General features: G+C 43.2%; 1 protein-coding gene across 4 annotated transcripts in view; it reads left to right on the top strand.

The window, feature by feature from the left end:
• LOC140735263 (tetraspanin-15-like) overlaps positions 1–26,429 on the top strand; it is a 240,030-nt gene that overhangs the window by 162,298 nt on the left and 51,303 nt on the right. For all 4 annotated transcript variants that reach the window (XM_073060147.1, XM_073060128.1, XM_073060120.1 and 1 more), the window contains one exon: positions 15,974–16,024. In XM_073060147.1, coding sequence (XP_072916248.1) covers positions 15,974–16,024 — 51 coding nt within the window. The remainder of the gene's footprint in view (positions 1–15,973; positions 16,025–26,429) is intronic.

Below are 26,429 nucleotides of genomic sequence, written 5' to 3'. Positions count from 1 at the left end.
ACAGTACTGTGTAAAGGTCTATATGTACTGTATAGCTAGGGTGTCTAAGACTTTTGCACAGTACTGTAGTAATTTTATGTATTGCACTGTACTGCTGCTGCTGCAAAAACAAAACAAATTTCATGACAAATTTGAGTGATGATAAACCTGATTCTGTTATGGGTCTCTATTGTGGACTGAGAATAGGAAGAAGGCAGGGGGAAGGGAATCATGGTTGGGAAAAGGTGAAGGGGGGGGGGGGGGGAGCGGGAAGCACCAGAAAGACATTCTGTAATGATTAATAAACCAATTGTTTGGAATCAAACCACACACCCCCCCCCCCCTCCCCAGCCCTGGCTCTCCTATATATATGTAGACTTTTGCACAGTACTGTGTTTTTTCACAGTGTGGTTTGTAGCTAGAACACACACCAGAGGAGATGTTAACACTGGATACCATTACTAGATTTAAGAAGTATTTAGACAGGGTCTGGAATAGGCAGAACATAAAGGGAAAAGGACCTAATGTGAGCAAATTGGATAACATAAATTATAGAACATCGAACAGTACAGCCGCCAGTGTTGTGTCTATCTTTTAAACTACTCCAAGATCAATCTAACCCTCCCTCCTACGTAGTCCATAATCCTCCATTTTTCCTTCACCCATGTGCCTATCTAAGAGTCTCTTAAACTTCTCTAATGTCCCAGCCTCTACCACCACCCCTGGCAGGGTGTTCCACACACCCACCACTCTCTGTGTAAAAAAAACCTACTTCTGACATTCCCTCCCTCCGCTCACATTAAAAGGTTATTCTCTCATATTAGCCATTGCTGGCCTAGGAAAAAGGTGCTAGCTGTCCGCTCCATCGATGTCTCTTATAATCTCATATTCTTTCTAGTTAAAAAAAAATGCCTCCCCCTCCACTCTTCTTCTGATCCCCACTCTAGCCTCTTACCTCTTCTCACATGCCTATCACCTTCCGCTGGATACCCGCTCCTTCCCTTTCTCCTACGACACACTCCCCTCTCCAGCTCTTGACCTTGCCCACCCGCCTGGTTTGCCTATCACTTTCCAGCTATTCTCCTTCCACTCCCTCCACCTTTTTTATTCTGGTGTCATTCCTCTTCCTTGCCAGCCCTGAGAAAGGGTCTCAGCCCGAAACGTCATTTGCCTGACCTGCTGAGTTCCTCCAGCATTTTGTCCGTGTTGCTCTGGATTTCCAGCATCTGCAGAATATTTTGTGTTTGCACTTCTATCAAGTTGTCTCTCATCCTCCTTCACTTTAAGAGATAAGGCCCGAACTTGGTTGTGTAGATTAGTAAAAGGGTTTGCATGAACCAATGTGTCAATGGGCCTGTTTCTCACAGTCCTCTGTAGAGACTTCCGGTCCAATGCTCGACTGCTCCCATGCCAGATGGAGATGTAACTTTTCAGGACGCCCTCGATGGTGCTCCTGTAAAGTTCAGTTAAGATGACTGGGGGGCTGAGGGAGGGAGTCCTGGCTTGCCTCAAACTCCTTAGGCAATGGAGGTGCTTCTGTGCCTTCTTGTCCAGGGAGGTGATATTAAGAGATCGGGTGAAGTCATCAGTAATGTCAACTTCCAGGAGCTTGCTGCACCTAACTCTCTCTCTCATTTTAAAAACCTTTTTATTAATTATTATTGAAGATTAACAAAAAAAATACATTAAGTCAATATATCATTATATACAATAAAGAAATAAATTAGCAAATAACTGATTAACAAAGCTAAGCAATATATCAATAATAATGAGAGAAAATAAAGTGTTAAGAATATTTTTTAGAAAGAAAAAAAAGAACCCCTACTAACTGAAAAAAACAAACAAAAAAAACCCCATTGGGAGCACAACCCCGGAGTAATACGTCATACAAGCTTCCATAGAAAAAAAATCAAATCCACTTTAAAAAAAATTGGAAGGAAGCCATATTAATTAACTCAAATCAAATGATAGTAGCAGGCAAATGAACCTCACCTTTTCTCAAAATCAAATCAAGGATCTAAAGTTTTCTCTCTCTTTCACCTCACTTGCTGAATTTAAATTTGTTCTCTATACACCCAAGATATCAAAACGAACAGATGCTTCTAGCACTGCCTCTGGAGGAACTGCCATTTTTGCTAGTTGTAAACTTTCTAACTTTCAAAATCCAATGGAATGTAAATGGAGAGACTTGAGATGACAATGATGTACACACGTTACACAGGCAGTGTAGGTGTAGCTGCATGTTACGCAGGCAGTGGAGGTGTAGCTGTACGTTACACAGGCGGTGTAGGTGTAGCTGCATGTTACGCAGGCGGTGTAGGTGTAGCTGTACGTTACACAGGTGGCGTAGGTGTAGCTGCATGTTACACAGGGGGTGTAGGTGTAGCTGTACGTTACACAGGCGGTGTAGGTGTAGCTGCACGTTACGCAGGTGGTGTAGGTGTAGCTGCACGTTACACAGGGGGTGTAGGTATAGCTGTACGTTACACAGGCGGTGTAGGTGTAGCTGCACGTTACACAGGTGGTGTAGGTGTAGCTGCATGTTACACAGGTGGTGTAGGTGTAGCTGCACGTTACACAGGTGGTGTAGGTGTAGCTGCATGTTACACAGGCGGTGTAGGTGTAGCTGCACGTTACGCAGGTGGTGTAGGTGTAGCTGCACGTTACACAGGCGGTGTAGGTATAGCTGTACGTTACACAGGCGGTGTAGGTGTAGCTGCACGTTACACAGGTGGTGTAGGTGTAGCTGCATGTTACGCAGGTGGTGTAGGTGTAGCTGCACGTTACGCAGGTGGTGTAGGTGTAGCTGCATGTTACACGGGGTGTAGGTGTAGCTGTACGTTACACAGGCGGTGTAGGTGTAGCTGCACGTTACACAGGTGGTGTAGGTGTAGCTGCATGTTACACAGGGGGTGTAGGTGTAGCTGTACCTTACACAGGTGGCGTAGGTGTAGCTGTACGTTACGCAGGTGGTGTAGGTGTAGCTGTACCTTACGCAGGTGGTATACCTGTAGCTGTACATTACACAGGTGGTGTAGCAGCCAGCAAAACACTTTACAGTGCCAGCGATTGGGGTTCACTTCCGGCCACAGTGTGTAAGGGGTTTATACTTTCTCCCCAGGACTGTGTGGATTTCCTCTGGAAGCTGCGATTTCCTCCCAAGTTCCAAAGATGCACACTCAGGGTTTAGTAAGTTGTGGGTGTTGTTAAGTTTTGTGACTTCAAAACATTAAACTAATTCAAAGGAATACACAGGAGTCAAAAATGTGTTTTCTTTAAGTGAGGCACGCACGTATCTCGTGGTAGTGTGAAGACACCTGCAATTCACGTATTCATACAAATAACCTGTAATTAATTATTTAAACAGACAAGGGTGCTTATCAGCTAGTATGCATACAAGATTACTCAAGTATAACTGAAATATTAAATACACAACAGACATGGTATGTTGGTGCTGGAAGCATGGAGACACTTGCAGGTTTCCCTAGCAAATAATGTATTTCTCTGCATGTGTGATGTTTCAGTGTACATGTGACAAATAAAGCTAATTTTATCTTTAAAAGTATATTGATTATAAATGCAATAGATTTATTAAGTTATTAGTAAAGATAATAGTAATAACATATCATTTAACGACTCAGTGTCTGCGTGACTGTGTCTCTTTCCCTGGCAGATTCTTTTCCTCCTGCTCATGCACACCCTCACTCTGTCTCTTTTTTCCCTTTCTCTCTCTTCCTCACTTCTCTTCTTCTGGATATTTCTGTCTCTGTCTGTCTCTCTTTCCCCTGTCTGACTTTCTTCTCCCCCCCCCCCACTTCTGTCTCTCCTTCCTCCTGTCTCTTTTTCTTCCCCCCCCCCCGTCAGTCTCTCTCTGTCTCTTCTCTCTTTCAGATTCTTCCTCTGAACCTCTTGTTCTCTCTTTTACTCTGCCTCTCTCCCTGCTCGTTTACACTGCTTTCTTTTTGATTTTAGTTGACAACTAATAGTCACCTAAACTCTCTTACTTTGAATAATCTGTTTCATGTTTTATTCATGTTTTCCAGTCTGAGTGTTTCTTTTGCAATCTAAGCTGTTCCTCGAATGGGATCCTTACACGAATGGTTTCACGTTCTATTTGGATGGTTCAATTCCTGTTTTGTTCACTTTTTCCTCACCAATGTTCCGCCCCCAATTTGCCAGGTTGAGTCATACATTGCCTGCATGCTCTTCGTGAATTTAATGTACTACTTCTGACCCTGGCTACATTTATTTTTATTTATTTTATTTAGTGAGGAACAGCATGGAAGAGGCCCTTCCTGCCCTTTGAGTTCTGCCGCCCAGCAATCCCCCAATCTAATCCTAGACCTTGAACTCCTGGCCCTAGTTGAACTCACTAGAATTTAGAAGAATGAGGGGGGGTCTCATGGAGACCTTTTGAAAGTCCTAAATAGAGTGGAGAGGATGTTTCCAATGGTGGTGGAGGGGGAGGGGGGAGTCTAGGACCAGGGGACACGAGCCTCAGAATAGAATGGAGATGAGGAAAATCTGTGGAATTCGTTGTCTCAGGCAGCTGTAGAGGCCAGATTATTGGGGCTATTTCAGGTGAAGCTTGATAAGTTCTTGATTAGTCAGGGTGTGAAGGCTTACGGGGAGATAGCAAGAGAATAGGGCGAGAGGGAAATAAATCAGCCATGATAAAATGTCAGAGCAGACTCAATGGGCCAGATGGCCTAATCCTGCTCCTATAATTTATGGTTTTATGGAATTTAATTCAAGACTTAAGAAAATCTGCCAAACTGAGCTCAGTAGTGCACACCACTAAAGTTAAGTGAAAGCACAACCCAGAGAAATGAAGAAATAGTCACCACAGAAGGAAGAGCTAACCAATGGAAGAGCATGACCCTACCTGGATAACATCCCCACAATCTGAGCAGACCAGATGTTGACAAGGAAGCTCCGAACGTCTGGTTCAGAGTTGGAGACCTCTTCCCATAAACAGAAAGGTTCCTTGATGCAATACACGATCAGGTGGTTAACAGAAAAAGTATCAAAAAATACATTATAAAAGACTAACAAATTCAAGCTGATAGATGCAGAAGAGGCCAGGAGAAAACAGAAACAATACAACACATTAAAGGATCCTGCAGCAGCTTAACTCAATCTGATTACTTACCCAGGCACAATCAAGTGGCAAACATCATTCAGCAAAACCTTGCATTTAAATACAAATGCATAAAAGACACCATACCCGACTATAAATACAAGCCTGATCCAGTCTTAGAGTCAGAGTCTTACAAAGTATATTACGGCCAATCCATTATTACAGATTGAACAATCCATAATAACAGTTTGGATATAATATTACAGAATCAACAAGCAAGAACAACTGACCTAATAAATATAGCCATTCCAAACGCACATTCCAAATACAGAAATCAATAAGTTAAAACACCAGAAATATGCTGAATTAAAAGAGGAAATTGAAATTGAAATACTTATGTATTTCTCTGGAAAGCTACAATACTAAACACTACCAGAAGAGTCTGAAAGTTCCTAGCACTTGAGAAAATTAATGTTCTTGTCTACACCCATACCTCAGGTCTTTTTTTACCAGCTTGAGCTAAGAATACATACATACATACATCAATCAATCAACCAATCAATGATTCTGAGAATAGGGGTTGCAGGGTCCTTGGATATGTGCCTATGGATTGTGGAATTATTTGAGAGTCAAGGTGAGTGAAATTATCCATGCTGGTTCAGGAACCTGATGGCTGAAGGGTAGTAACTGTTCCTGGAACTGGTAGCGTGGAACCTAAAGCTCCTGTACCTCCTTCCCGATAGCAGCAGTGAGAGGAATCAGGGGAATTGTGCATTTCGATTCTGGTCTTTCTTAATTCTTCCTGGAAAATTGATTCATTGTGTTTAGGCAATAACCTTGGTGATGAACAAATTTGGAGCTTTCAACTTGTGATCACTGTTTAACACTGATAAGTTGAACTGACAAGAAGTGCTCTTGGGGATCAGTACATCCGATTCCTGTATTCTGATTCCTTTTCACAGATCTAACTCTTCTACTACAGTAGGTTCTTCTCCTTGGCACTTCTCAGCATACATCCTTCCTACCCCAGACTTCCTCTCTTCTTCCCTATTCCAGCAGACCGAAAATATGAAAGCCTGAAAGCACATACTCAAGGACAGCTTCCATCCTGCTGTTAGAAGGTTATTTGAATGGTTCCCTCAATAGAATAAGATATCTCTTGACCTCATTATGTCACATTATGGCCTTGCACCTGGTTGTCTGCCTGCACTGCACTTCCTGTGTAATTGTAAAACTTCATTTGTTTTTACAAAACTCCAGAAGTTTATTCACACAGAAATGCACAAAATGCAGACGTCAAGTATTTACAAGACAGTGAGAAAATTCAAATTAAAATATGATTATTAATGTCTATAAAACAGGCGATTCCCTGGGGGGCCCACCGCTCCCGGAAATCCCCCACCGTACCCATCTTGACCGCATGCTCCCTTTCCAAGGTTAGCAGGGCACAAACGTATCCTCGGAAGAGGGGTAGACAGTCGGCCCTGGCAGAGCCCTCGACTGTCCAATGAATGGCCATCTGGGCCAGGCCAAGGACCAAGCCTACTAGTAAATCTTCTGAGCGACTCACCCCCTGTAACACTTCATTCTGCACTCTGTCATATTTTTCTTCCCCTCCACTACCTCAGTGCACTGTTGTAATGAAATTTTGGTGTAGGTAGCATGCAAAATCAAGTTTTTGACTGTACTTTAGTACATATGACAATGCTAAACAAACACAATTCAATTCTCTCTTTCCTTCCAATTATTTTCCTCTCCTTTGTAAATTTCACAACCAGAGCCTTTTTCCCAGTGAAGAAGTGACTAATACCATAGAGCATCACTTTAAGGTGATTGGAGGAAAGTATAAGGGGGATTTTTTTTTTACACAGAGTGATGGGTATGTGGAACGTCCTCCCGGGGTGGTGGTAGAAGTAGATACATTAATGCCGTTTAAGAGATTCTTGGATAGGCAAAACTGAAGGGTTATGTAGGAGGGAAAGGTTAGGTATATTCTACAGTAGGTTAAAAGATTGGCACAACATCATGGGCCGAGGGGCCTGTAGAATATAAAGTTCTTAACTTCGAGTGGAGTCATCGGGACGCCGTCGTGACGACATTTTTTTTAGCAGGCTTTCGTGTTTTTACGAAGCCGAGTTGCTAGCTCAACGCTCAAACCAACTCGGATGGAAAGCGTGCAAGGGAGCCAGCCGGATTCAAACTCGGCAAAGGGCCTGTACTGTGCTGTAATGCTCTATATTCTGTGTATTTATGGAATAAAATTGTCTGTCTTCTCCCTCGTTTCCCAAAGCACTATCTTCACCCATTTCCCTCAGCGCTTCACCACCTCTTCCGCAACCTAATGTTCTCTTTTCCTTCCTTGTAACTCTTCTTCCTCATTCCTAAATTCTTCCCATTTAAATGCTTCCAAAACCTGTCCTAAACTAATGGCCTTTGCATCTCCTTGCTTTTCTTAAAAAACAAGAAAAATAGAAAATATGATTAGAAATTGGAGGGAATTCTTAGCAGGTCAGGTAGAAAGAGACTTAATGTCTCAGTTCTGATGAAAGGTTAGCATGTCACATGATCTACTGAGTGGTTCTAGCATTCTCTGATATTATTTCAGACTTCCAACATCTCCTATTTTCCACACCAAACGCTGGAGGAACTCAGCAGGTCAGGCAGCATCCATAGAAATGAACAAACAGTCGATAATTCGGACCAAGATCCTCCTTCAAGACTGGAAGAGAAAGGGAAATATGCCAAAGTAAAAAGGTGGAAAGAGGATAGCTAGAAGGTGAAAGGTGAAGCCAAGCTGGGTGGGAAAGGTAAAGGGCTGGAGAGGAAGGAATCTGATAGGAGAAGAGATTGGACCACAGGAGAAAGGGAAGGAGGAGGGGACCTAAGGGAAATGATAGGCAGGTGTGATGAGCTAGGAAGCCAGAGTGGGAAATAAAAGAAGAGGGTGGGGAATTTGTCCACCAGAAGGGAAAATTGATCTACATACCATAGGGTTGGAGGCTATCCAGATGGAATATAAGGTGTTGCTCCTCCTCCCTGAGGGTGACCTCATCGTGACTCAAGAGGAGGCCATGAACCAACACGTCGAAATGTGAATCGGAGTTTAAATGTTTGGCCACCGGGAAATTCCACTTTTGGCGGAAAGAGCAGAGGTGCTGGACGAAGCAGTTCCCTAATTTACGACGGGTCTCACCAGTGTAGAGGTTGCCCACTTCAGGAGCACTGGACGCAATAGATGATCCCAGCAGATTCACAGGTGAAGTGTTGCCTCACCTGGAGGGACATTTTGCAGCCCTGAATGGAGATGAATGGGCAGGTGTAGCAATTTGACCACTTGCAGGGATAAGTGCCGGGAGGGAGTTTAGTGAGAAGGGTTGAATTATGCATAAGGAAATAATTTTGAAACAAAGACAGTATGCAAGTTAGCTAAAGTCTTAGCCTTTTATCCCAAATCGATTCTCTACAAATACGACTTGATTAGAGTTGCATTTGGATTGCTGGAACTGGCTAATATCTTTAATTATTTAAAAAAAAGAATCAATACCTACCACTTGATCTGATGGGTGACCATTTGAAGGTTACTGTGGAGAGTAAATGGGATCTTAGTAAGAAGTTAGGAGTTTGGTGGGGAGTCTAGGATCTGAGGGCACAGACACAGAATAAACAGACTTCCCATTTGAGGAATTTATTTAGAGGACAGTTGAATTTATGGAATTGCCACAGATGGCTGTGGAGACCAAGAAACTGGATGTATTTAAGGGGTAGTTTGATACGTTATCAATTGGTCAGGGGGTTAAAGGTTAAGGGTAGAACATAGGAGAATGAGGTTAAAAATAAATTCTGCCATGATTGAATGGTGGGCAGACCTAATGAGCCAAATGGCCTAATCTATGGCTTTAGACCAGGAGTTTTTTTATGCCTGTACCCCTACCATTAACCAAGGGGTTCATGATCACAGTTTGGGAACCCTTGCCTTACAAAATAGAATTCAGGCCACAAATGGGCTGCCATTATTTTCTACAGCAGAACTAAGTTCCTCCTAAACTAAGTGGCTGTTGAACAAGCAGACTTAAAACAAGATTTGTTGTGTGTGTAAATTACTGACTTGGAGCTCCCATTATACAAAGCTTGATGCTCTTTTGGAATAAGCAAAAGGTTAGGTGACCCATTAAGTCTCAGTGCACCTTTCAAATCAGTTCCACGTCCACTATCGGATAGAAAGCAGGATAGGGATGGCAGCCTGGATGATTTTTTAAAAGATTACAGTATGTGGACGTTGTTGAGTTCTGTTCATTTGGGCTATGTAAGCATTTAGTTAGCGTGTACACTTCCCCTGTTATGGGCATGCGCGCGAGTGGTGAATGGGGAACAGTTATGGAATTGTGTTAGGGGAACGAGAAGGAGGAGCAAACCCTTGTAGTTACGCTGTCGTTTTCTTGGTGCCGTTGTACTGTTCCATCAACAGCGAGGATGTCTCTCCCCACACAGCAGAATCTGTCATGTTCCTCACGTCCAACCTGAAAGGCTGACTTTAGCTGAGGAATGACTTTTGTGGCAAAGTTTTGTGAGCCTCCCATATGAAATCATCTTACAGTGACAGGCAAATACTCCAATCACATGACATTCTGAATCTTGCCAGTAAAAACAGCTGGGTCCACTTGTGACATCTTTCCACCTGTTTTCAACATTATTTCCTTGACTTCTTTATACCAGTTGAGCGATGCATCTGCTAGACCATACACGCACTTTTTCAATTTCCACAGTGTTCCTTCACTTCTGGCTTCAGGGCTGGGGTTGAATATAACAGGTAATTTGCTGTCCCAATCAACTGAAAATCAGTGACATTACTTTGGGTCTGGAGGCATGGTCAGGTCAGTCTGGGTAAGGACAACACATTTCATCCTTAAAGAGTACTAGTGAATTATGATAGTCCAATAATATCATAGTCATGGATGTTGGGTTTTGACCAAAACATGAACAAATCCTTTACTAATCGAAATGGTGCTTAACCCATTGAGTTCCTCCACCAGATCCTTCGTTGTTCCTAATTTCAGTCACTCTTTTCATTACTATGGTAGTCACGTTTTCCAACTTTATTCAATTATCCACATTGTAATTCTAAGGAAAATGTGTCACTTTCTTTTTTGTCTTTGGATCAATCAGTCCTGTAATGTAGTTACCACGCTATCAAACCGCTGTGGTTCAACCTCAGCATTGAAGGAATTATACACACAAAATGCTGGAGAAACTCAGCAGGTCAGGTGGTATCTGTGGAGGGGGATTCGTGTATTGGGCTGGGACCCTTCATCAGGACTGGAGAGGAAGGAAGAAGAAGCCAGAATAAGAAGGTGTGGGGTGGGGAGGGGAAAGGAAAGGAAGGAGTACAAGGTGGAAGTTGATAGCCAAGTGGGGGGGGGGCATTAGGTGGGAGGGGAAGGGCTGATAGGGGAGCAGAGTGCAGCTTGTGAGAACGGGAAGGAGGAGGGGCACCAGACAAGTGTAGTAGAAGCTGAAGGAGTGACTTCATTCTACGTGTGTTTATTTGTTATAAAGCAAATTGGTGTGGACAGATACACATTTGTATAACACACAGTGTCGCAGTCCTAAGTCATAGCGTTGCTGTGAGGATAACTTTGGAAGTGATGTTGCTTTCCAAGGAAAATATGTACTACTGCGGCACGATTCGATGCCTGAAGCGCTTTATAGTAATGAAGTAGCTTGAAGTGTATTTTCTACCATCGCATCCAAATTGTGCACAGAAAGCTTTCACCAGAGGACATCTCACCTGTCCAAGCTACTAGTCCAGCAATTTCCTCCTCTGTCCAACAGATCCTTAATGGCCTCTTTATTAGCTACACGTATATTGTACATTTGCTTGTTAATGCAAATATATAATCAGCCAATCATGTGGCAGCCACTCAATGCATAAAAGCATCAGACATGGGCAAGAGGGTCAGTTGATGTTCAGGTCAAACATCAGAATGGGGAAGAAATGTGATCTAAGTGACTTCGACCATGTTAGTGCTAGATGGGGTGTTTTGAGTGTCTCAGAAACTGCTGATCTCCTGGGGTTTTCATGCACAACAGTCTCCAGAGTTTACAGAGTAGTGTGGGCAAAAACACCTTAGTGAGAGAGGTCAAAGGAGAACGGCCAGAGTGGTTCAGGCTGACAGAAGACAACAGTACCTCAAATAACCACACATTATAACAGTAGTGTGCAGAAGAACATCTCTGAATGCACAACACGTCAAACCTTTAAGTTGATGGGCTACAGCAGCAGAAGACCATAAGCATACACACAGTAGCCACTTTATTAGAGACAGGAGGTACCGAATAAAGTGGCCACTGAGTGATATATCTATCCTTCTATAAGTAAGGAGCTCAATACTGGACACAGTACTTCATATGGAATCTCACCAATGCCATTTATAACTAAAGGATCGTCTTTTTATTTTTGCATTCATTTCCTCCAGAAATAAAAAAAAACATTCCATTAAATTTTCCAATTACTTGTTATGTCTGCGTGGTACATTTTGTAAATAATCCACATAGATACCTAGATCTCTTTGATCTCAGAGTTGGATCATCTCTTGCCAATTAGGTATTTTTTTTATTGTTCTTGCCACCATTGGCAACTTCACATCTTCCCACAAAAGTGTGTACCTTTTATGCATGCTTTGAAAAGGAGAATATCTTACTTGACCAAAGTGATCCTACTACTACAACCTTGACAGGTAAACTATCGGGGTCTGACAGATAAACTATTGAGGATCTGACAGGTAAACTATCGGGGTCTGACAGGTGAATTATCAGGGGCCTGATAGGTAAACTATTGGGGTCTGACAGGTGTATTATTGGGGTTTGACAGGTAAATTATCAGGGGCCTGACAGGTAAACTATCGGGGTCTGACAGGTGAATTATCAGGGGCCTGATAGGTAAACTATTGGGGTCTGACAGGTGTATTATTGGGGTTTGACAGGTAAATTATCAGGGGCCTGACAGGTAAACTATCGGAAGTTCATCTTCTTGGAGGATTTGCACAGATGCATTTATTCTCGGCACATAATGATGATGGTTCAGAGTCAGACAGGATAAGGGAGAATGTTCCTAAATGCTAGGCATTTGTGAATCATTTGACTCACTTCTCATGCCACTCTGGTGCTTCCTTGATATTTTATTTAAATATCTGAATTCTCTAATGAAGTGACTTAGCTGCAGCAGTGTTATTTGTACCTGTATTGCGGGATTCCAAATGCAGAGACTCCGCTGCTGTGCTGAAGTGTCCTAGCTTTCCTGGTGCTGATTCGCCTTTACACATCTTTGAGTGGAAGACGCATAAACAACTTAGCAACAGCTGCTACTGAACACTGAGAATCTGACCTGATTTGAAAAGATGTCAATGTATGCAGAAACAGCAATAACTTATGTTTTATAGTGGCTTATTGCCACAAACTATCCTATCATGCTTAACAATGACCTTGAGCTAAAAAGGTATTAGGAGATTTAATGGAATAAGACAATTCTACAGCACAGAAACTTGTCTGTGTCAATTGTGATGGCAATGTACACTAATTGCATTTGCCAGTATTAACTCTATAACCCTTTATGCTGTTCTTGTCCAAGTACCTGTCCAAGCCCTTGATAACATTATACGTTCAGTGGACACATTATTAGGTTCCTCCTGTACCTAATAAAGTGTCCTCTGAGTGTATCTTCATTGCCTTCTGCTATTGTAGCCAATCCACTTCAAGTTTCAACATATTATACATTCAGATGTGCTCTTCTGCACAGCACTGTTGTAACACGTGGTTATTTCAGTTACTGTCACCTTCCTGTCAGCTTGATCCAGTCTTGCTATTTTCCTCTGACCTCTTTCAATTGCAAGGTGTTTTTGCCCACAGGACTGCTGCTCACCAGATGCGTTTTGTTTTTCAAACCATTCTCTGTAAACTTTAGAGTTTGTTGTATGTTAAAATCCCAGAAGATTGGCAGTTTCTGAGATACTCAAACCACCCTATCTGACGCCAACAATCAGTACACGATCAAAGTCACTTAGATCGGATGTCTTCATGATTCAAATGTTTGGTCTGAAAAACAATGAACTCTTTTGATCATGTCTTTTATGCATTGACTTGCTGCCACATGTTTGGCCGATTACATATTTGCATTATCAAGCAGGTGTACCTAATAAAATGGCCACTACATAATTATATGTGCCTCCACCACCTGTTCTGTTTCCAGGTTGTCACTATTCTTTCTCTCTCTCTCTCTCTCCCCCCCCCACCCCCATCTCTGTCTGTCTCTCTTTCTCACACACACTTTCTTCTCTCTTTCTGTCTTTCCTTAAAACTATCCAGTTTAGTTCTAGATTCTCCATGCCAAACTTATTAATCTGCTTAGACCCATTGACCCGCTCCTAGAACTTGGGCCTCCATACCTTTCCTATCCACATACTTATCTAAACTTCTTTTGAATGTTGCAATAACCCACACCTACCAATTCCACTGGCTGCTTGTTCCACCTTCTGAGAGAAGTTTCCCCTCCGGTTCCCCCAAATATTTCACCTTTCACCCTTAACGTATGACCTGCTCCATAGTTCTAGTCTCACCCAACCTCAGTGGAAAATACCTGCTCACATTTGCCATATCTACAATCTTCATAATTCAAATCTCCCCTCATTTTCCTACACTCCAGGGGATAACAACCTAAAGTATTCAACTTGTTCCTATAACTCTGGTTCTCAAGTCCCAGCAACATCCTTGTAAACTTTCTCTGCACTCTTTCAATCTTATTGATATCTTTCCTGTAGGTAGGTGACCAGAACTGCACACAATGCTACAAATTTTCCCTCACCAACGTCTTATGCAACTTCAACATAACATCCCAACTTTTGTACTCTGTAATCTGATTTATTAAGGCCAATATGCCAAGAGCTCTATTCTGACCCTATCTACCCATGATGCCCCTCCAAGAGGACCACAACTATGCCTTAGAGTGGAGGCTTTATGCTTTGGCTCTTGGTAGGGTCACCCATGCCAAACAGGTCAAAGGGTAGAGGCCAGACCAAGAGTGATCCAGGTTCAGGGATTCAGCTGAGGGCTAACACCCCTAACTGGTCAAACAAAACTGTTACAGAAACAGCAATGGAGAATCCTTCTACAGCTGAGTCTGATGGTATTCCCGAGTCTCCATCTGGGACTTGCATGACGGACAGTAGTGAAAACCAAGCTACTGACATGATGAAGAAAGCTCTGAACCACCGCCAGAGATAGAGGACTTTCATTTCTGCCCTAAATGCCAGCAGCATAATGGACAGTAGAGTTAGAGTAGAGACCTGTGATGCCACTTTCAAGTAATTATGGATCTGAATTCCCAGGTCCCTTTGTTCTACTACACACCTTAGGAATTGGGAGGAGAAATTCTGTAGTTTAGGTCCCCAGGCGTGTGAAGGCATGGCTGACAATGGAAGAGCACTCTTAGAGAACTTTCATCTGTTGACAAACAAGTTCTGCCAAAGGCAGCATTTGTAACTTCAACAGGCTTTCAAAAACAGTTTGTTGAAAGGAATGGTATAGATTTATAATAAGCAGTTACAAGAAAATGGGATGGACTGACTTGGTTGTACGAGGAACATTTCAAATGTTAAATTAGATGACGAGTGAAAGCAGAAAGAATTAGATGACTGGAACAAAGAAATTATTTTCGAAAACCACCTACGGGAGACTGGATCACTGAAGCTGGTGTTCTTTGGCTGCTGTTTTTGTTAGCTTTAGAATTCAGAAGCACCTCTTCACAAAATAGCATTGTGAGCCCAAGGTGCAAAAGTGCAGTGGTCTTTCACTGAAGAATTAGAGAGGGAAATTGTTGTCGCCATGTTAGTCCATGGCATGTATTGTCTCCATGGAAACCAGTTGGTGAGTTGAGAGGACTGGCATTCTTTCACTCGAACATGTCATGTAGCTGAAGACTTTCTTTTGATCTCTTCACTTCTTGTGATTGGATGTTGATTTCAAGACCAGTATTTATTGCTCATCCCTCATTAACCCTTGAGGAGGTTGTGATGAGCTGCTTTCTTGAGCCAATGTAACCCTTCAGCCCTGAGCAATATGGGAGGGAGTTCCAGAATTTAGACCAAAGAACAAAGGAGAGGCAATATTTTCCAACGGAGAGAACTGCAGGTGCTCAAATCTGGAGTAACATTTAAACAAACAAGAATTCTTCATCAAACTATATATGTATATATATATATATATATATACACAATCACAAACAAGAGAAAATCTGCAGATGCTGGAAATCTGAGCAACACACAGAAAATGCTGGATGAACTCAGCAGGCCAAGCAGCATCTACGAAAAGCATACCGTCGGTGTTTCGGGCTGAAACCCTTCGGCAGGATGGTTTTAGCCCGAAACGTTAACTGTATCCTTTTCCTAGTTGCTGCCTGGCCAGCTGAATTCCTCCAGCATTTTGTGAGTACATACATGCAAGATTACTCAAGTATTTTTGAAATATTACATACACAACAGACAGGCACCATCTGCTGGGGAAAATGGACAGTCAACATCTCAGGTCAAGATCTTTGCTAGCTCTTGTTCCACCCCTTGCCTTCACCCTTTATATTGGCGATCTCCCATTACCTTTCAGCCCAGATGACAGGTCTCAGACCGAACCATTAGACATAACATTAGATGCTACCTGACCCTCTGATTCCCTCCAGCACCTTGCTTGTTGCTCAGTAATTCTCCAAGCCAGGATGGTATGTGTTTTGGAAGAGGGAGGGATTCGCCTAATCCTGCTGCCCTGGCAGGGGTTGCAGGTCTGACTGCTGTTATAGTGGGACGTTGAGGATTCTGGAAGCGACAAGCCATTATTGATGTGCTGCTGACACATTTTTGTTTTTCTTCCCACTAGGAAGATGATGTCGTCAACACACAGTGTGGATACTATACACTAAATCTAGAGGTAAGGAATGAGATACGTGCAAAAAATTTAACCCCAATGTGGACGTGGGCAGGCTGCTTGTCATTTCCCACCCTCTCATTTCATAATGTTGCATTTATTTTGCCTTTTATTGCAATGGAGTTCCATTATTCCCTTCTGCCCATTATTTTCCTGACAGATTATCTGCCTACTTACCATCGGGGTTGATGTGCACAAATAAAATACCCACCTTCATGGATCAGTAACCCTTGCTCTTAAACCCAAAGTGGGCAACTGTGGGGTGTGGGGGGCAGAGAATCTTGGCACCTGCCATGCAGAGCATCATTATGTCAAAGCTCCGCCTGAATGCATTGCGAAGCAGACAAGAAAGCGGCAGCCCCTCATTTATGTTGTTCTGTGCGCCAGTTACAAGCAGGAAAATGAAGTTAACACGAACATGAAAAGGTCAGAAATCCAAAGCAGCACACACAAAATGCCGGAGGAACTCAGCAGGTCAGGCAGCATCCATGGAAAAGAGTAAACAGTCGACATTTTGGGCTGAGACCCTTCTTCATTACTGAGAAGGAAAGGGGAAGATGCCGGAATAAAAAGGTATGGGGAGGGGAAGGAGGCTAGCTGGAAGGTGATAGGTGAAGTCCGGTGGGTGGGAAAGGTCAAGGTCTGCAGAGGAAGGGATCTGATAGGAGAGGAGAATGGACCATAGGAGAAGGGGAAGGAGGAGGGGGCTCAGGGGGAAGTAACAGGTGGAATTTCTTCAGCTGGAGAGTGGTTAATCTGTGGAATTTGTCACCATGTAGAGGCCAAATCATTGGGAGTATGTAAGACAGTGATGGATAGGTTCTTGATTGGTAAAAGGGTTAGGGGTTACAGGGGGAAGGCAGGAGAATGGGGTTGAAAACAACTCAGCCAAATCTGAATGTCAGATCAGTCTTGATGAGCTGAATGGCCTAATCCTGCCACTATGTCGTAGCTGTTATGATCTGTTACTGCCTGCAAGGATGACGGAATTACTGTACTGTAATTCTGGTACCTGTTAATTGGGATTTGTGTATACATTAGAAAAGGGAAAAAGCAGAAGCAAGCTGCCTGGATTGGGCACCATCACTTCGGAGGACAGGTTGAGCATGCTGGAGCCTTTCTCTTTGGAGGCAAGGAGCATGAGAGGTGACCTGATAGAGATGTACGAGATGATAAGAGGCATAGAGAGAGTGGACAATCAGAGACTTTTTCCCAGGGCAGAAATGCCAATACGCGGGCTCTAACTTTAGGCGATTGGAGGAAAGTATAGGGAGGATGTCAGAGATGTATTTCATACACAGAAGGTAGTGGATGCTTGAACCACACTGTTGAGTGTGGTGGGGAAGAGGGATACATTCCCTCTTAAATGTGCTTAATGCAGCACGGTACTGTAGTGGTTAGCACAACACTTTACAGTATCAGCAACTCTGGTTCGATTCCCATCACTGGCTGTAAGGAGTTTGAATGTTTTTCCTGGTAATATGTGGGTTTCCACCAGGTGCTCTGGTTTCCTCCCGCAGTCCAACGATGTACCCAGTTGGTTCCCAACCGTTTTTATGACATGGACCCTCTACAATTAACTGAAGGGTCCATAATCCCCAGATTGGGAACCCTGTTTTATTTATTGATTTATTGAGGTATAGCTCAGAATAGACCCTTCTGGCCCTTCTAACTGTGCTGCCTAGTAATTCCTGATTAAACCCAAGCCTAATCACGGGATGATTTACAATAACCAATTAACCTACCAACTGGGTACATCTTTGGACTGCGGGAGGAAACCAGAGCACCTGGTGGAAACCCACATATTACCAGGAAAAACATTCAAACTCCTTACAGCCAGTGATGGGAATCGAACCAGAGTTGCTGATACTGTAAAGTGTTGTGCTAACCACTACAGTACCGTGCTGCATTAAGCACATTTAAGAGACTCTTAAGTTAGGCACATGAATGATAGAAAAATAGAGGGCTATGTGGGAGGAAATGGTTAGATTGATCATAGAGTAGGTGAAAGGGTCAGCACAACATTGTGGGCTGAAGGACCTGCACTGTGCTGTACTGTTCCATGTTCTAAGCCAGTGGGTGGTGAATTTGCGGAATTTCACAGACCAATGAACTCGAGAAGCTGTGCTGTTCAGTATGGGAAAAAGAACCTGTGGTCCTTCTTTGCTTCCTAGGCACATCTTTGTGTGGGAGTGACACCACGAGTGTGTCATTAGCTAAATATAATTTCCAGGGCCACTTATATTCTTGTCAGTCCTTTAGTATACAAAATGCTGGACCAAAAATATATGTGTCAGTTCAGTGAATTAACAAGAATACACCCAGTGCAAGAATAAAATAAACCAAATATTTTAATGGGTTTATTGCAAATCTGAGAAGTTCTCATTAGAACATAGCCAAGAGTTAGGGTCTTTTGTCCATTAACATTCCTGGAGCGACAATGTTGTTTTGAGCCTAAGTATTTTCATCCAAACTTGTAGGAATTCATAGCAACAGCTGTTGTTCCTCACAGATTTAATTTGTTTTCTAGACTGTGCGACCTCTTGCTTTTGGGAGAACAAATAAAAACACTTTTAAAAATCCATTCTAAGGAACAGCAACTTACAAGTCTTTTTTTTTACTGATTAAGTTGTGTTTTTTTTCTCAGTTGGCTTTGCACAGTTCAATTTCGGCTGAAAGAATGTTGCAGTGAGAAAAGTTATGTTAAATCTGACCAGAGATTATTTGAGCTCTGCACAGACCTACCAGATCAGAGTCTGTCTGTAACATCAGAGCAGCAAAGATTTAATGGGAGAATAGGGTGCAGCTCGACATGCTTCAATTAGGAGTTGGCTTATTATCGTCACATGTTCTTGTTGTTCCTGTGTGTGACGCATCAGGAGGCAACCTTGCCACTTCTTTAGCATTTGATTGTTTTTTACAAGGCCAAGTTGCTAGCTCAACTCTCAACCCAGCACAGATGGGAAGCGTGCAAGGAGACGGCTGGATTTGAACCTGGGACCACTCGCCTCGAAGTCTGGTGCTGATGCCACTACACCACCAGCCGGCATTCATCTTAGTGAAAAAACTTTTGTTTGCATGACATTAAACAGATAATTTCATATACTGTATAAGTACGTTGAGGCACAGTAATACAAAAGCAGTAGCCAGGCAATCACAGAAGTTGAGCATAATGTCTATTGGTGGGTCCTCTGGTGTCTGCAGAGGCCAATTTGGGATCCACATGTTCTGGTGCAGTGTGGGCAAGTGGAGGCTGTGATTAGTGGCTGGGTCGTTTGGTTGTTCAGTCTCTCCTTTCACAGCTCCCGCTTGTTCTCTACGGCACAGAGGAGGTCACTCTCATGTAGCATAGCTCCCTCGAATGGATTTCCTCCAGGTGTAACTATTGAGTGCAAAGTCCTCCCAGTTTTTAGATGTTATGTTGAATTTCTTCAGGCTGATTTTGATACTAACTTTGAAGCATTTCCATTACCCACCGGGGGCTCACTGACCTTCTTTCAACTGGGAGTAAAGGGTCTGTCTGGGGAAACAGTTCCAAACAAAAGCAAAAATAGACCATAGAATATATTTATTTTTATTTTATTTAGAGATATCTGCAGAATAGGACCTTCTGGCCCAATGAGCCACGCCATCCAGCGTCCCACCTATGTAAGAGTAAACAGTCAACGTTTAGGGCCGAGACACTTCAGCAGCCTGAAAAAAGGATCTCGGTCCAAAACATTGACTGTTCACTCTTTTTCCATCGGTGCTGCCTGATCTGCTGAGTTCCTCCAGCATTTTGTGTGTGTTACTTTAGATTTCCAGCGTCTGCAGATCTTCTCATATTTTATTCCAAGTCTAATCACAGAACCAATAATCACTTAACCGACTAACTGGCGCATCTGTGGACTGTGGGAGGAAACCAGAGCACTCGGAGGAAACCTACGTGGTTCACATGGAGAATGGATGAATCCTTACGGATGGTGCCAGAATTGAAGTCGAAACTCTGATGCCATGAACTGTAATTGCATTGTGCTAATAGAGTTACAGTTGCAGTGGAAGTGCCGTGCAGGCCAGCAATGAGGTGTAAGGTCAAGGGTCAAGAGTCAGCTTCATTCGCCATAGACATTTACCTGTGTTAGGAATTTGCTGTTTTGTGTTGGTCAACAAAAAATGACATTCAACAATTACAAAGAATAGAGGATTATATAAAAAAGATAAAGTTAGAGGAAGAAAATATGCATAAATAAATAGTACTTACAATGCAAACAGCATTATAAAAAGTGGTTTAAAATGTTTACAATACAGTGACTGGGGTAATGGATAGAGGGGGCAACCAGAATGGTAGATCAGATTAACTACATGGGGGAAGAAAACGTTTAAGGTTAAAATACTATAAAATTCTGTAAATACTTAGAAGGACAGGCCGCATTTGTGGAGAGAGAGAAACAGAGCCAACATTTTGGGCCAACACACTGCTATCTGAATATCTGCCAAGATCTTCAGTCAAGGGTTACAAACTGATGGTTTTCTCCATGCCCTCTCTGCATACACATGACTTGTGCGCAGGCGCTGTTCCTAATTAAATGTAGTTGCAGCACACGGCAGCTGGGGCTGTCCCCTAGAAGGCATTGACAGACATTAAACAAAGATTTGGTGCAATTAAAGGAACTGAGGTGCAACTAAATGTAATGGTACTGTCTTTCCAGATGGCAGAACCTGCTATTAATTGAAATAGAGATGAAAGGAGTTCTGGGATTTGTGCTCCACTGTTGAAGCACTTTAACCCTGTAGAGGCAAGTTGATAAGTTTCAGCTTCAAGCAGTTGAAAACAGTCATACTAATGTTGAAGTGAAGAATGCAAAATCAAAAGATCAACTACGAGTATCTGCTCTCCATGAGGCACAGGCATTGGAATGATAGGTGGTGTATGTTTATTTATGTAAATATTAGTCAAATGTAAGGAGACAGCATACTGTTAAGGGCAAGACCCTCAACAGTGTTGATGAGCAGAGAGATTTTGAGGACCAATTTCGTAGCTCCCTGAAAATGGCTTACACAGATTGATAGGGTGATTAAGAAGGCATATGGCATGCTTGCCTTTATTATTCAAGGCTCTGAGTTCAAAAGTCAGGAAGTTATGTTGCAATTTTATTCAACTCAGATTAGGAATACTGCACATGGTTTTGGTCTCCACATTAAAGGAAAGATGTCAAGGCTTTGAAGAGGGTGCAGAAGAGGTCTACCATGGTGTTGCCTTGATTAGAGGGCATGTGCTATCATGAGAGGTTGTAAAGGCTTCGGTTATTCCCTCTAGAACAGCGGAGACTGAGGAGATATCTAAAAGAGATTTATAAGATTATGAGAGGCTTACTGTAGATAGAGTAGACAGACAGTAGCTTTTCCCACGGTTGAAATGTCTAAACCAGAGCGTATGCCTTTAAGGTGAGAGGGGGTAACTTTAAAGGAGATGTGAGGAGCAAGTTTTTTTTACACAGAGTGGTGGGTGCCTGGAATATGCTGCCTGGGGTGGTGGTAGAAGCAGAAACATTAGAGAGTTTTAAGAGACGCTTTGTTAGGAGAAGCCCCAACCGTGCCAGCTTCAGGGATTTAGAGACTCAAACTACCTAAAGTACAGATAACTGACAAGGCCCCTTTGAGGGTTCAGGACGGCCCCACTAATTTGTAATCATCTTACAAGTGCCAAGAATTGAGTGTTTAAGGAACACCCGATTGTGGTTTGGTGCTCAATTGTAAGCCTACTCGTGATATCGTCTAGTGTTTGTTTTGAGCTTAGATCCGGTAAACACCATGTCTCAAACCTTGCTTCGGATATCTGGGTCCGATTCACACTCATCAAGGACTCTCGTCACAGTGAGACTGTGCCAACACGGAACCAGCAGGGTATCGGAGCCTTTCGTCAGCTGCGGCCAGCCATAGCGAGAAATTTTCCAGACAGAGCCTGGAGGTATGTGACCTCCAGGTTGCAGGGAGGAAGCCAGAGTCACTCAGGTGAGGCTGTTGGTCGCTCCGCGGAGCCGGTCTGTCTTTCAGCCCCGGAGAGATTTGCCGGTGACCTGGGTTCTTGCTGCGGCTTCCTCATCATTAGTATTTGAACTCCAGCCGTCCCAGTGCCCTTCAGAGTGCAGAATGATGGTTTTCATGATCTCCCTTCTGACTGGAAGAGCCCAGGCCTGGGCCACCGTGTGCTGAGGACACAGGTTGGAGACTTGCTCAGATTCCGAGGAATTCAGGGCTGCCATGCGGAAGGTTTTTCATCGCCAGCTGAGCCTCAGACCGCCTGATGAAGGGGGGACGGTCAACAGCCGGCTATCTGATTGAATTTCAGGCCTTGGCCCAGGAGAGTGGCTAGAACGGGGAGGCCTTGGTCACACTATACAGCCACAGACTCCGAGATGAACAAAGGATGCCCTTGTTTTGGGAGAGCCAGCAGAGAAGTTCTGATCGACCAGTCCATCCATCTTGATAACCATCTGGCAGAGCAAGAGCCAATCCGAGCCCAGTCCCTATGCATTGTAATTCCACTCTCCAACCTTGGACCTGCTCCAGATCCAGTCGAACCCATGCAGGTGGGCGGTGCTAGATTATCCACTGATGAGAGGTCCCGGCATTGGAGTCAAGGTCACTGCTTTTAAGATGTTGAAGCAAGTCACCTGTGGGCCAAATGTCTGAAGCTGCAGCCACCTAGGGAACTGCTAAGACCATCCAGTGTCGGGAGGACTGTGACGGTAGCAGCCACTACGCCCAATCCCACGGATTCTGGTTTTGTGCTGAAGGCAGAGTTCACCTGAGGTAAGAACCTGGGACAGATGAAGGCTTCTGTGGACTCTGGGGCAGCGGGTAATTTTCTGGATTTAGGAACTTCCCATCAGTTCGACGTACCACTGCGAGAGCTGAGCCAGCCCGTGCCTGCAATTGCCTTGGACGGCCGCCCACTAGGTTCCAGGCAGATCCAGCAACAGGCTGTGGTTTTGCAGGCGAGGATGGGGGATCACGTGGAGGACATCAGCTTCTACATTATTGACTCTCCACTCGAACCCTTGATCCTCAGGTGTCCTTATCTTTCCCAGCATAACCCATCATGGACTGGAGGGAGGGGAGAATCACCGTTTTGTCCAGTCATTGTAAGAGGGTATGTTTATGGCTTGGTGTTCTGACGCCCAGACTCTCTCATGCCCAATGACCAATAAGGGGATACCTTCCAGTACGAGGGAACCTGAGACCTTCTGGAGACCTATCAAGAGCAGACAGGCCAGTTCTGGCCAACAGGACTGTGCGAGACCTGATACAGTCTAGTCAGAGAGAGGGAATCAGGAAAGGTCCAAGGAGGGGCCCGAGCAGTCTGGGAATCTCGCCACTGACCTTAAGGAATCCAGCAGCTAGGTCTCAACTTATCCTAATCTTCTTAACGTCAATGGAGGAGCACATCGCTCATGCCAGAGACATTTTAAAGAGGCTTCTAGACCATGGACTTTATCTCAAGTGACTGTCTCATTTTTGGGTTTCATCATCTCCATAGCAATCTCAAGATGGACCCTACCAAGACCCAGACAGTCAGAGACAGGCCATCACCATCAGTATCAAACAAGGCCAGTGCTTCCTGGGGTTTGCAAACTTTCTACTGGAAGTTCATCAGGAACTTCAGCTCGGTGGCAGCTCTGCTGACAGCACTAAGAAATCCACAGGCCCTTTTGTCTAGATGATTGAAGCAGAGGCTGCTTTTGCTGAGGTTAAGAAGCGGTTCACAACAGCTCTCATCTTGGTTTCTCCAAACCTGGACCTTCCCTTTAGTGTGGAGGTGGACGCCTCATACATCAGAATGGGTGCTGTCTTGTCCCAATGATCATCTTCAGATGTTAAACTGCATCCATGCGCATTCTTCTCCAGGCAGCTATCCCTGGCAGACAGGAACTATGACATCGGGAATTGGGAGCTTCTTGTGGTTAAGTTGGCTTTGGAGGAATGGCGTCACTGGTTAGAGGTGGCCAAGAGCCCGTTTATCATTTGCTGTGACCACAAGAACGTGGGTTATATTCTTGGCTGAATTCCAAGCAGGCTAGGTGGACTTTGTTCTTTACTGCTTTGAATTCATCCTGGCCTATCAACCAGGGTTGAAAATCCAGAAGCCAGATGCCCTTTCTCACACCACTAGTTTCAGGAACAGTTATTACCCCTTAAGCATCAAGCTCTTGAACCAGAGCAGTTAATTTCATTCAACTTCGCTTTTCCCATCACTGAAAAGTTCCCACAAACTATGGACTCACTTTCAAGGACTCTTCATCTCATATTCTTGATATTTATTGCTCATTCATTCATTCATTCATTCATTCATTCATTCATTCATTCATTCATTCATTCATTCATCCATCCATCCATCCATCTATCTATCTATTAATTATTACTCTTTTTCCTTCCATTTATATTTGCACAGTTTGATGTATTTTGCACATTGGGTATCTGACCTGTTGGGTGTGATCTTTCATTGATTCTACTGTGATTATTGGATAAGAAAGCAAATCTCACAAATGTATATGATGACATATATGTACTTTGATAATAAGTTTACTTTGAAACTTGAAGTAAACATACAATTATTCAGCCGCTTCAATCACAGGCTGGTGGATTAAGGCAGAGTGCAGATGTGGAGACTTGGCCTTGGATTGTACGTGGTCAGCATGGCGTAACATACAGAACCTGCTCAATGCAGAAGCACAGCTTGACCTGTGAATTCTCCATCGAAGGACCTCTAGTCGACTGGAAATATCTATGCAGGAACTGAACTGGTGGCCGAGAGCGCTTGGGCTACATTCCTCTCTAAGCTCTCTGTGTTTCTCTCTCTTTCTACAGTTCTCCTTAAAACCTCTCTCACTAGTATCTCATGTGACTCTGTGATGTGTAGTTCAAATTTATTGTCATTCAACCGTATACACGTATACTGCCAAATGAAACAATGTTCATTTAACAAAAATTAACAAACAATATTCCAGAAGATTGACATTTCGCATAGGGTGCATTTATAACACAAGTTGAAAGTAAACAGTGTAATGCGACTGGTGCTTCATACATGATGAGTGGCCACTGTTCCTTCTAAGCAGTGTGGGTGAAGCAGCCACACAGTAACTAAAAGGCCCCCATGCACATAGCCTTTGTTTCCACGCAGCTGGAACTTTCTTGTCCATAATGTTAATATAATTTTGAAAGTATGTTAATATAATTTTAAAATTATGCTAAAATAATTTTGAAATCTACGTTAATGTAATTGTAAAATACGCTGTAATTGAACTGAAAGGTCTGCTTGCATTATTAAATTCTGACATGGATACTGCAGCTATTATTCGATTCATTCAACGTGACTTGGATAGTATATTTTCTGACCGAGAGTTAGGAGAACGGCAAGCTTTTGACCCCATTGCTATTGCAAACGCAACCAATTTTGAATTTGGAAAAGAGAATGTTGTAGGACTGACAAAAAAATTGCTCAGCTACTATTACGAACTACGATGAAAGCGTTGCCTCAAAACATCACAGCAATACTGTGATTTCAAATTTGTCATTTCTGAATAGGTTAGGACTGGTTCAATTAACACCTCCACTGACTGATATGTTGAACTACGTGCTTAGAAACGAAGAATTTGAAGAACTGTCGTTTCTTGTTGATATCGTTGGAACATTTCAAGCTTCTAGTGCTGACTGCGAACGTGGATTCCGCCTTATGAATTCAATCTAATGTACACCCAGAAACAGACTAGAAGTGGAACTTTTGAATAATTTAATGAGAATTGAGACGTATCTTTCATCTGTATGCAAAATTAATCTGGAAAGTGTTTGTAGACAATGGATTTGTAACACAGACGAGAAAAAGTTTACAAAACGTGAAAGATTGTCTTGTTGTACTGTATTTCATTATACCCTTCAACTAATAAATAAAATCAAAAGTATGTCATTTTTCAATTTCATTCTAAATAGGCAGCGTATGCATATCACAAAAAATATACTTGAGGTACGTGCAGGTTTCAGGCCATGTAAAAATTTCCTGCTCAGCTGTAGAAAAAAAAATAGAGGGAACTTGCCAGTGGAAGGGAGTTCAGTAGTATTACGATAGGGAAGAAGCTGTTTCCCACTCTAATAGTGGGGGCAGGGCAATGGCACAAGGGCTTGGGCATGTTGAGAGAGTGGGCAAAGAGGTGGCAGATGAAATACAGTGTGGGGAAGTGTTGGGTTATGCACTTTGGTAGGAAGAATAAATGTGTAGTTTATTTAACCTCTGCTCTCTTACTGGTGTTATACGGTACTGTATAACACATATGTGCCTTAGGCACATTTATACAACTGGGTATCTAAAACCTTTGCACAGTATTGTATTTGTCAGCATGGAGTGGAGAGTAAGATTGTAAATCTGGCATGTTGG

Source organism: Hemitrygon akajei, chromosome 1 (assembly GCF_048418815.1).
Source record: "Hemitrygon akajei chromosome 1, sHemAka1.3, whole genome shotgun sequence".
Classification (NCBI taxonomy): domain Eukaryota; kingdom Metazoa; phylum Chordata; class Chondrichthyes; order Myliobatiformes; family Dasyatidae; genus Hemitrygon; species Hemitrygon akajei.
This window is presented reverse-complemented; position numbering and strand designations above follow the sequence as displayed.